General features: G+C 41.4%; 1 protein-coding gene and 1 non-coding gene across 2 annotated transcripts; both read left to right on the top strand.

Moving 5' to 3' along the window:
* The first annotated feature begins 2,219 nt into the window (after positions 1-2,219).
* Positions 2,220-9,980, top strand: rps15 (ribosomal protein S15). Its single transcript, XM_039767146.1, has 4 exons — positions 2,220-2,291; positions 3,830-3,915; positions 4,968-5,202; positions 9,825-9,980. The coding sequence occupies exons 1-4, from the start codon at positions 2,289-2,291 to the stop codon at positions 9,936-9,938; spliced, it is 438 nt and encodes a 145-aa protein (XP_039623080.1). The 5' UTR covers positions 2,220-2,288; the 3' UTR covers positions 9,939-9,980.
* On the top strand, positions 4,017-4,149 carry LOC120538428. Its single transcript, XR_005635470.1, has one exon. It is a non-coding gene; the product is annotated as a small nucleolar RNA SNORA35 (small nucleolar RNA).
* Positions 9,981-11,839: the final 1,859 nt, after the last annotated feature.

Raw genomic sequence — 11,839 nt, 5'->3', positions numbered from 1 at the left:
CTCACCTTCTCCCTAAACTCAACCTTGCAGTTTTCATTTTTCAACTTCCACCATTTGATCCTTGGCTCTGCCCTCACTCTCTTCCTCTTCTTCATCTCCAATGTCATCCTACAGACCACCATCGTATGCTGCTTAACTACACTTTCACCTGCCACCACTTTGCAGTCTTCAATCTCCTTCAGATCAACTCTTCTGCGTAGGATGTCATCTACTTGTGTGCATCTTCCTCCACTCTTGTATGTCACCCTGTGCTCCTCCCTCTTCTTATTCACCACAGCCATGTACTTCCTTTTGGCAAAATCCACTATCCTCTGACCTTCTTCATTCCTCTCCTTGGCACCATACCTACCCATCACCTCCTCGTCTCCTCTGTTCCCTTCACCAACACGTACATTGAAATCTGCTCCAATCACCACTTTCTGTCCATCACCTCATCCAACTCACTCCAGAAATCTTCTTTCTCCTTCCTCGCACTAACAACATTCATCATCACACCTCAAATGTCCAGCTTCATCATCCTCACTCTGTCTGACACTCTTTTCACCCCCAAAACACTCTTGACGTGCTGTTCCTTCAGAATAACTCCTACGCCATTTCTCCTCCTATCCACATCATGGTAGGACAATTTGAATCCCCTTCCGATCCCCCAGACCTTACTCCTCTTTCATTTAGTCTCATAATATATCAGCCTTCCTTCTCTCCATCATGTCTGCTAACTCTCTCCCCTTACCAGTCATACTGACAACGTTCACAGTTCCTACCCTCAGTTCCGCTCTCTTTACCTTCCTCCTCTCCTCTTTGCTCTGGACACGCCCCCCCCAACTTCTCCTTCTTCGGCCAACAGTAGCCCAATTTCCACCAGCACCCTGTTGGATATCAGTACTGGTGGCGGTCATTGTTAACCCGGGGCTCGACCGATCCAGTATGGGAATTTGTATTGTTGTCCGCATATTGATTTGGCTAAATTTTACACAGGATGCCCTTCCTAACGTAACCCTCAGTTAAGTATGTTAATTATTGCTTATTGAGCAAAAATCTTCTTGATATGAAACTCATTTTAATAACGTAGACCATCTTTTTAAGTGGAAGGGCACCCCCAGTCACATGTCAGTAACACCTCAAGTTCACATTCACAGAAGTTTCGTCTTCTCTGTTCTCCCATGATTTGAAAGTAAACACGTCACTCAGTAACACAGCCACATGTATATGCTGATTAGGTACTGAATATTCAAAAAGGGCGTTACTGGTGGGAGGTGACGAGGAAAGGCTAAAAGCGCGTGCACGAGCGCATAGTATTTAAGTTGATCACAGATTTATAAAAGAACATGGCGTGCATACGGGTTTACTAATCTCATTTTTTGTAAAAGTTTCAATGGAGTCTAAGCAAGTTTCATACATGAGGACCCTGGTTAAAGGAGGCAAATTACCGAGTGGTCTAATGGCATTTATGCACTACTCCATATACTGCCGACGTGTATATAGGGTTGGGAGGAGGGAGGCTCTGATACAGGAAACATCCAAAAATAAACCTTATCTTGTATGGAGGAATATTTCGGACATACATAAATGAACATACTGTGAAATGACAATAAATAAAGAAAAAGAGCCCACCCTCTCCGCTTTGAGTGAAAGTGCCAGGTTTAAATTCAAGCCGTATTTCCCGCTGCGTTTGGGGGGATATTACGGACAAACAAAAATCCGTCACACATTTATTTCTTTATACTCACGTTTCATTCTTTATTTGCTGTCACGTTTCATTGTCATTATTAATTTTACATTTATGTGGTTAGCAGACCCGACTTACAAAGAAGGTCAGCACAATCGAGTAACAGCAGTTCAGTGACCTAACCCGGCAGTGCTTTTATTTATTTGCGTGTGTATTTACTTAAATGTGTCCTAAATGTTCCTCCATAGTCTCGAATGAACGAATAGTCCGGTGCTTCGTGAAGCTTCACGTCACCATCACTAATTTCCATATACTGTATCTGTCTACTCGATTTCTAAGTTTCAAAATGCAATCAAAATATAAGAAAATTATGGCGAATATCGGTTTAAGTATTTTTTTTATATAAAAACAGCTAAGCTGTTACAGAAATGACGTTTGTTTAACACCACCAAAGCAAGGTGTATTAAACTTTCTGAGCCCTCCCGATACGATGCTGTCTGCCAATGTGCGAGCGGCCCTGCACCGGAAGTGCCTTAGACGCGCTGGCGGAAGTGCGCGCCAGTTCCCGGTTATGTAGCATCGCGAGAGGGAGATTTTCCCTTTCCTGCGTGATCTCGGCAAAATGGTGGGTGATGTGAATTTGTGCTTTAAGTTTTTCAAATGTAATCGTATTCAATCCTTATAAAAGAAGCGTAGACAAGAGCCATCAAAAGAAAATAGGGGCTTTGTATTGCTATGCTGACGTTTTCTGGGTAGCTGGTTTAATTTCTCCAGAGATTTTAAACGTATTTGCAGCTTTGAGGCACAGCCGTGTCTCCGACGTAGTACTGATTCGGCGAGGCCGCCCTTGGGCTAGTTGGCCTTATATATTCTAGCTTTTGCTTGTTTTATAGTGTGAGATTTAAGCGTTTAAATATGAGGAAGAATAGAAAGTGGCCAGGGTGTTTCGGCGTTAGGGGAGCAAACGCTTCATGTGGCCAAAGTGTAATGCGTTGTGTTTGTTTAGGCCTTTAATCGAGTTATAAATATGGCTGAATAGACGACTTGGTAAAAACAGAAGAGATTTCAAACGTAGTCGATTTCCCGTGTGCGAAGTTCATTTAAAACGTTAGCTTTTAACATTGCGGTTTTCTAGCATTTAGTAGGGCTTACATCAACCTCTCCCAGTAGTAGACGGAGGCGCTTACGTCTTCTGAATGTACGCGAGTTGGTGAAATGGGCAGCTTCAGGGGTGGACATCTGGGCAGGAGTTTGACAGGGAGCGACACGAACAGACCGCATTGTAATCGGGACAGTTTTTGGACTAACGGGGCACCTTGTACTGGTGTGGCACCGTAGGTTGGATTTGAACGGACATCTGATGAGGGTGCATCTTACTATTACCTCCACGGATGATGAAGCCAGCCCAGTCATCCTGTGCCAGTTACAGTAAAGAGTCCCCCAAAGGCAGGGGTCTCATTTGGAAAAAGGGGAAGGGGTGCCTCTTGGATTGTTCACGTTTGAACATTGAGAGGGTTGGCAAATCTACTCCAGAGCCGAGTTCTCTTTTGTCAACTTTCACTTTACCACCGTGGCCAGCAGGGCCCAGTGCATCCACTTGTGTCTTGAGCTGGCCAGCTATGCATTCATCCAACCATTTTCTTAAGCTGAGCAAGATCCAGTCTTTGCAAGCATGGGGCACAAAGCGGGAAGATTACCTGGACTGGGTTGAGTGGAGACGCTAAATTGGCAATGTATGAGTGTCTGTGTGTTTACTCAGCAATACTGTAGCCAGGCTAAAATAAATTTGTAGTCAAAAGATCAGATCTTACTTTGCTGGGGTAATATAGAGTGTGTGTATGAAAGTCAATTTAAGCGTCTGTTACGTTTGTGTAGAGGTGAACATTTCAGTTTCAGACAGACTGTCCTGCTTATTCAGCATTAGTTCAGTTTTCTGCATAACTTCATGAAACCAAGGCGTGCAGGTTTTAGTAATTGAGTGGCATTGGCAAGCAAGTGTTCCAGCTGTGTCAGGATCAAACGTGCGAGTATTAAAAGCAAAAAGTCCAGGTATTAGGTGAAGTTTTGTATCTTAATTTGTGATTGAGAAAAGCTTCCGTTTATCCCACGTGCAGAATCGTGTTCTTTATTTTGATCAGATGTTCCAATCTATTCTCTTCACAGGCGGACGTGGAACAGAAGAAGAAGCGTACGTTTAAGAAGTACACCTACAGAGGTGTCGACCTCGACCAGCTCCTCGATATGTCATAGTAAGGACATCATCCGTTGGTTTCATAAGTTAATTTTGTAAACATCTCTTTTGTATGAAGTATTCCATGGCTGACACACTGGTGAATATTGTGTCCAGCATATGCACTGTCAAATGAACTGAATGTCTTTGAACCCTGGCATTAAGGTCTATTGCGGTGCTAGATTAAACCCAGCTTGCAGATGGGCTGGGCCTCTGATCAGTAGCCTACCCCATTCGAAGGTTGGGAACATTAACCTGTGCATGGACACTCTGTGTTGTGCTGTCTTTGACTTGTGGTTTGAGCCATTGCTAGTTTGTCTTTAATGGCCTGGGTTTTTCACATGAATAATTTTGGTTTTCAAGTCTCGTAAAGGGGTTGTTGAGAGTATCTTGCATTGTTAATGAACACCAGCAGGATCAAGTCCACTTGACCCATTCAGTTTTAACTTTCCTGGTCCTCTTTGGAATGGGTCTGTAGAAGTAACTTCGTGTCATTAGCTCAGTGATCTTTGACATTCCCATTGCAAGACAAGTCTGTAAATTAAATTTCTGATGGCCTTTATTGGACTGTCTTTTTTTTTTTTTTTTTTTTTTTGTTTACAACATGTTAATCTTGGACATTTGTAATTGTAATTCAAAAAGGCATGTGAGTGTATGTGGTGCACTTAATCTTGTTTGCATGTCTAAGTATGTATTAAAACAAAATTCTACACTCCACCTCCATATTCTGATTCTTTTCATATGTAACTTAGCCACCCTGTGCCATGAAATACATAAAGTGAATGCTGAAGATATTCTGCACTTTGCAGGTTGAGCTTAAATTTGAGACAACATGGTGGCTCAGTTACAAGTGTTACTGCTTCATAATTAAGAGGTCTGGGTTTTACTCCTCCATCCCCAAAGATGTGCAGGTTAGGATTACGTGCCAGGATAGGCACAGCCGCACAGAACACTAAATTGGTTTCAGTGGGTCTGAGAATGTAATGAATAAAAGGCAGAGTTTTGTTTCAGACTACTACGTCCACTTTGGTTTTTCTCCCTTATAAAATGTTATGTTCACTTGTTTCTCAGTGAGCAGCTCATGCAGCTGTACTGTGCCCGTCAGAGGAGACGACTAAATCGTGGTCTTCGCCGTAAACAGCAGTCTCTCTTGAAGCGTCTCCGCAAAGCCAAGAAAGAAGCTCCTCCAATGGAGAAACCAGAAGTAGTAAAGACTCATTTGCGAGACATGGTCATTCTCCCAGAGATGGTGGGCAGCATGGTTGGAGTGTACAATGGCAAGACCTTCAACCAGGTGGAAATCAAGGTAAGTGTCTTTTCAGCATCCAGCCCTTTCTTTTTTTGATGCCATTTCAGGTCTCTTCAAACCTATTATCTATTTTTGCCTGTTCGATATTTGGTTGTCTAAACAAGGCCTCTGCTGCATTCCATTTGAAGTGGGAAGTCAGATTTCCAACACGGAATCTCAGGGCTGGTCTGTCAAGTGTGAGTGCGTCCAACTTCAGATCATGACATCCATTCAAAATGGCGATGTACACCATGGCCTTTAGTGAAAACTATTACAGTGATCCCTCCTCGATCGCGAGGGTTGTGTTCCAGAACCCCCTTGAAAGGTGAAAATCCCCGAAGTAAAACCCATATGTTTATATGGTTATTTTTATATATTTTAAGCCCTTATAAACTCTTAAACCTAACACTCTTCTAAACATTTCCCGCACAATTATATAGCATAAACGCTTTATATTCTCTTTAGATATTAGGTAAGATTTGTTGAAATTATGTATGGAAACACACTGTTTATATACAGTAAAACCTAAATGTTGTTTTAAAGATATCGGCCAGCTGGAGATCTTCTGCCATTCATAGAATGGTCGCGAGACGCTCAAGAGTTAGGCCGGCATCGTCTTCCTGTTCTGGGTCCTCTTGTTCCTTCCTCACTCACTGACTTGGTCATCTCCGCCAAATCTTTGTCGCTCAGCGTCTCAAGAGTGGTCATCGAGCAGCTCATTGACGAAAGTTAACTCTTTAAACAGCGAAACATGTTGTTGCTGAATGAGAGAGATGCGATTTCCTGGTTAACGCAAAGCAGAATTGAATTCTGCGCTCCGTCACTGAGCCAATCCGCACCCAGGAATTTAACTGCATGCTCTGATTGGGTAGCTTCTCAGCTATCTGCCAATAGCATCCCTTGTTTGAAATCAACTGGGTAAACCAACTGAGGAAGCATGTACCGGAAACAAAAGACCAATTGTCCGCAGAAACCTGCGAACCAGCAAAAAATCTGCGATATATATTTAAATATGCTTACATATAAAATCCACAGTAGATTGAAGCTGCGAAAGTCGAAGCGCGATATAGCGAGGGATTACTGTGTTCTGCTGTTAGCATTTCTGTCTGTTTGTGTCTAGTAAATCAGGTGTACTTTAATCAGTACTGTTCAGCTTCTATCCGTGGACATTTTGCTACTTTGTTTGGATACACAAAATGCCAGGTGATGTGGTGTTCACAACTGCTGTTTATTCTGATGAAGCAAGCATTACAAAGATTTTCCTTGATTCGTCCATGTTGGTTTTCCAAATATTTTACTGGAACACGGTGAACTAGAGTGTGACATTATTACTAGCTCTGACATCCGACTTCCAAGGTAACCAGAACACCGCACCAGTCAGGCAGTGAAGGATGTAAGCCGGAGAATCGGCAGTAATGCCTGATGCATGTCCTGTTCAGCAGGGGCAGGTGGACTGGTTTAGTGGAAAACGGATGTTAAACTTCCAGTATTGGAAAAATCCTGAAATGCTGGTAACATACCATTTTAAAATTTGGGTTTTTGGTACTTTTCCCGTACTGGCATACTGTGCAGCCCTACTTTGCAAAATCTTTTGAGTTAAATATTAAAGTCAAATATTACTAAAGAATTTAGTGTATTTATAAATGTGAAACATTTCCTGCACATACGTCCTTCATAGTGTCTGCACTTTTGTAATGTTAACACAAAAGTGAGGGAGCAGAAGGTAGCATATGCCATTTAACTTGACATTCTGTTTTATGCACAATAAATACTTGTTGGCACAACAACTTTATTCTGTACATGGTGACTGGAGAAAAAATGACACTGGTTGGTGACGGCCCATCGCTGTAAATGGAAGCTGTCACCGTTCTCGAGAGCCCAGCAGTTCAGAGGAGTGGCTGCCAGTTTGTTGTGTATATTGGAAGAATCGTTTTAATGTTGCTGTGAATTTCTAGTACTGTTAATTCTGTCTTAAATGTTGTACGAATAACTCTGGTCACAATTTATATATTTTGATGGTTGGCCATTGGTTTACATATCGATGTGTAATTTTACCTTATCCAAATTTAAAATGACTTTTAAAGAGAGTGTCTAGTTGAACAGTACAGCCCAGTTTAATCACTTCATATACATGCCGTTCACACCAATTCTTTGTCTCTACTTTGCATTTTGTGTGTGGTCTTTAATTGTGTTACTTATTAAAGATGTTTTACAGACTATGAGATGGACTGTTGCCAAAAGTGCAGTTTTCTTTGGTTTGTAGAATTGGTTGTACTATTAGCAGGCCAAACTTTCGCACTGAGCCAAAAGGTTCCTTATCACAAGTCCTGCGTATCCACACATACCTTTGAATCACTTGTGCTCCCAGGCCTTTGTTTTCTTGCCTTTCACGTTGGTGCATTTGAGTTGGTATTTCCTTTTTTTTCCCAAGCGGAGTTGTGCCTTTTTATAACTACTCAAGTTAAAAGGTTTACAGATCGGTGTTTTGATTTCATCGGTGTCGATAGAAAACATTGCATCATAAATGTAACTAAACATTGACAGTAGCCGCAGTGCTGTACTGTTTATCGCTAAGATATTTCTCCAATGACACGTTTTTCTTAAATTTCAGGGTCCCTTCCATCACGACAGACTGAAATGTGTTAGCCTTGATGTGCAGTTATCTTTATTGATGATGTCGCTTTGTCTTTTACTGAGAACTTTCAAACCGACTGAAAATGTGAAAGTGACCAATGGGACCTCAGGCCTTTCCAGAAAAAGATAATTGAGAGTTCTGAGTAGTGTACTGTTCTTTAACTTGGAGCTACAGCCGTTTTACACGCTTGTCTTTAACACAAAGTGAAACGTTTGCGTCACTCTTTTGGAACATGTTTTGAAAAACTTATTTTTGATGACAGATACTGCATGACCTGCTTCAGAATATTTGTATCTCTATTGTCACCATAGATCCAGGTTTTGGACTGGCTAAATGACGCATCCCTCACCAAAAATGCCAAATCTAAAATTCCTTGAGGGTGGTGGAGCTCAGGATAGTCTTTGTTCTTCTACTCAACAGCTTTGCTGCATTCATTCAGTAGTTCCAAGAAACTAAGAAAGCACTTACAGTTTTGAAAGTGGTGGGTCTGTGGGGAAGTCTTTGTTGGCCTCAGCAATGAGATATTTAAACTGTAATTAAGTGCATGTATGTGTGTGATTGATGATTTCCAGCACAGGTGTCGTGATGTGGTCTGAGTTCAGCTTTCTAGACACAAGATCTCCGCAGTGAATGATGTAAACTTCACAATCTTGGAAGTTTGTCATCAGCTTTATACAGTCCAACCAGGATGTTCAGAGATCTGACTGTAGAGGGCGCTCTGTTCATGGTAGTTGGTACCTGTTTTGTTAACGGCGAGCTTGTTTTCTCCCTGCACACGTCGGTATCTTGTCTATTTTTCCCATCGATACAGTAGGTCCTGTCTTTTAATGAGTCGGTATGCAGTAGTCCTTTTATTACACAATCTTCTCACACAAACAATACAAATATTGACTTGAACATCACAAGATTTCCAATGAATGCAAAGCTCAAACACTGACATTTGTGGAGATGAAAATACAGTTGTGTTCACTGCTCAGTTGTATTACTGATGTCCTCAAATTATCCTTTTGTCTTGAAGTATTGTAGCAACATTACTGAGACCCCTTCTTGTAGAGTCGCAGTATGTTTTTGTGAGGCTGGTGACATGTTTTCGTCAGAGTGTGTGAAAAACTTAAAACAATTTGGTCTCTCTTGATGTTTTAAATTTATTAGTTTGTGTGCATGGAGTCCAAAGTGTTTTGTGTTCAGTGGAAGAGACAATCGGGCATCCATGATGCTCATAGATGTGCTTCAGAATTGACCTTTTGGTAACTGATGGTGAATAATGTTGCAGTTATTTAATGTCAGATCTTGCACACGCTTTGCATTTTGTGATATTGGCTGGCTTGGAGTTGAGCTTTAGGCAGAATTTTTTTTTTTTCTGCTTTGTTTTGCATTCTACTTGCATGGTCGGTTTTTGTGTCTCTTTTTTTGTTTTTTTTTTTTTAACACAGGCCTCTGTTTCCTCTGCTTAGTTTAAGTGAGTCTTAACACTTGTGATGAGTGAGCTTCTGGTGATTATCCATTGTATTTTTTTTTGTGCCTTTGTAAGAATGAAGTGCTTTGTCTTTAACTGAAGAGATTAAAAGCAGCTGTTCTCAGTATATCAGTATATGGGTACTTGTAAAAGAGAAATGCGGATTATACCAAACGATATTCCAGTTAGGCAAGGTGTAGACTTTATTCCCACTTAGACCTACAGCATAGCATATTCTAATAAATATTATGCACCATTAGTACATTTTCAACAGATTTGTCAGACTCTGCTTTTGTGATTCAGTGAATTAGTTAAAATTTTAGTTACCTTGGTTGCAATGAGAAGTCAAGGAAAACGACCCGTTTTATTGGCTAACTGAACAGACCACAATATGCAGCGTCATTTTGCTTGACTTCTCATTGCATCCATAATGGCACCCATACTGACTAACACGGTACACACCCTGCTACTATACAGTTGTCATGGCTGACCTCGTTACAGTCGGCGTGTGATGTTTGTGACATTTTCTTTTTTTTTTCTCTGTTGCAGCCTGAGATGATTGGTCATTACCTGGGCGAGTTCTCCATTACCTACAAACCAGTCAAGCACGGTCGTCCAGGTATTGGTGCCACTCACTCCTCCCGCTTCATCCCTCTGAAGTAATTTTTTACCAACTCGTATGTAAATAAAGATTTACACCCAGAAGTATGGGCTCTCGTTGTCTTTGTTTTTCTCTGCATGTGTGAGCGCCTGGCTAGAAAATGTTTTTACTCCTCCTTCTACTGCCCCACAATTGTCAGCGTGTGAAGTTTGATATCTGGATGACAATAAAATAACCCTTTAGAAGGAATTGATTTCACATCGATTCATTAGTTTTTCAGATTGTATGTTAAATGTTAAGCCCCATTTTAATATTTCATTATCAGTGCCGGTTTATGGAATTGATCACATTTTCTGTAATTAGTTTTTCTCGAGTCCCTTTGTGTTGTAGAAGATAATTTAAAGCTCTTGTTGCTAATGCTACTTTGGGCCATATTCAGTGTGTCAGACCCCATAGGACTGGTCCGGGGGTTACCGTGGCTGAAGGCCTTTCTACAACTTAACCACAGTAAGTTGGCTGTTGAGTGGCACACACCTTTTATATAATCTTGTGTTCAATTTTTTGACATTCCTACGAGTGCACATAGTAATTTTCCACCTGAATTTTTCCTCCTTCCCGATAAATAATTTATCAAGTGGCCCACATAATGATTAACTTACAGGTCAGAGTATTAAGGTTCCTACTTTATCTGCATGACGGTGGTAGTGGAGGAATACAGTTTTTAAAAGATAATTAAAAGTGAAGCTAAAACTGGCTGGTGTCCCGTACACTAACTGTCATGACCGCAGAAACAAGGAAAGTTAGTAATATAAATGTGAGAATTTCCTGAGTAAGTCATCTGATTTATTTTTAAAAGAACAAAAAAGGACTCTGAGGTGAAACTCCAGGACTGCATACAGTGGAGGAAATAATTATTTGACCCCTCACTGATTTTGTAAGTTTGTCCAATGACAAAGAAATGAAAAGTCTCAGAACAGTCATTTCAATGGTAGGTTTATTTCAACAGTGGCAGATTGCACATCAAAAGGAAAACCGAAAAAATAACTTTAAATAAAAGATAGAAATTGATTTGCATTTCATTGAGGGAAATAAGTTTTTGAACCCTCTAACAAAAAAAGACTTAATACTTAGTGGAAAAACCCTTGTTTGCAAGCACAGAGGTCAAACGTTTCTTGTAATTGATGACCAAGTTTGCGCACATTTTAGGAGGAATGTTGGTCCACTCCTCTTTGCAGATCATCTCTAAATCCCTAAGGTTTCGAGGCTGTCTCTGTGCTACTCTGAGCTTGAGCTCCCTCCATAGGTTTTGACTAGGCCACTCCATGACCTTAATGTGCTTCTTCTTGAGCCACTCCTTTGTTGCCTTTGCTGTATGTTTTGGGTCATTGTCGTGCTGGAACACCCATCCACGACCCATTTTCAGTTTCCTGGCAGAGGGAAGGAGATTGTCGCTCAGGATTTCACGATACATGGCTCCGTCCATTTTCCCGTTAATGCGATTAAGTTGTCCTGTGCCCTTAGCAGAAAAACACCCCCAAAGCAAAATGTTTCCACCCCCATGCTTGACGGTGTTTTGGGGGTCATAGGCAGCATTTTTCTTCCTCCAAACACAGCGAGTTGAGTTAATGCCAAAGAGCTCTATTTTGGTCTCATCAGACCACAGCACCTTCTCCCAGTCACTCTCTGAATCATTCAGGTGTTCATTGGCAAACTTCAGACGGGCCTGCACATGTGCCTTCTTGAGCAGGGGACCTTGCGAGCCCTGCAGGATTTTAATCCATTGCGGTGTAATGTGTTTCCAATGGTTTTCTTGGTGACTGTGGTCCCTGCTAATTTGAGGCCATTAACTAACTCCTCCCGTGTAGTTCTAGGATTCTTTTTCACCTTTCTCAGAACCATTGACACCCCACGAGGTGAGATCTTGCGTGGAGCCCCAGAGCGAGGTCGATTGATGGTCATTTTG

This window comes from Polypterus senegalus, chromosome 10, assembly GCF_016835505.1.
Source record: "Polypterus senegalus isolate Bchr_013 chromosome 10, ASM1683550v1, whole genome shotgun sequence".
Classification (NCBI taxonomy): domain Eukaryota; kingdom Metazoa; phylum Chordata; class Cladistia; order Polypteriformes; family Polypteridae; genus Polypterus; species Polypterus senegalus.
This window is presented reverse-complemented; position numbering and strand designations above follow the sequence as displayed.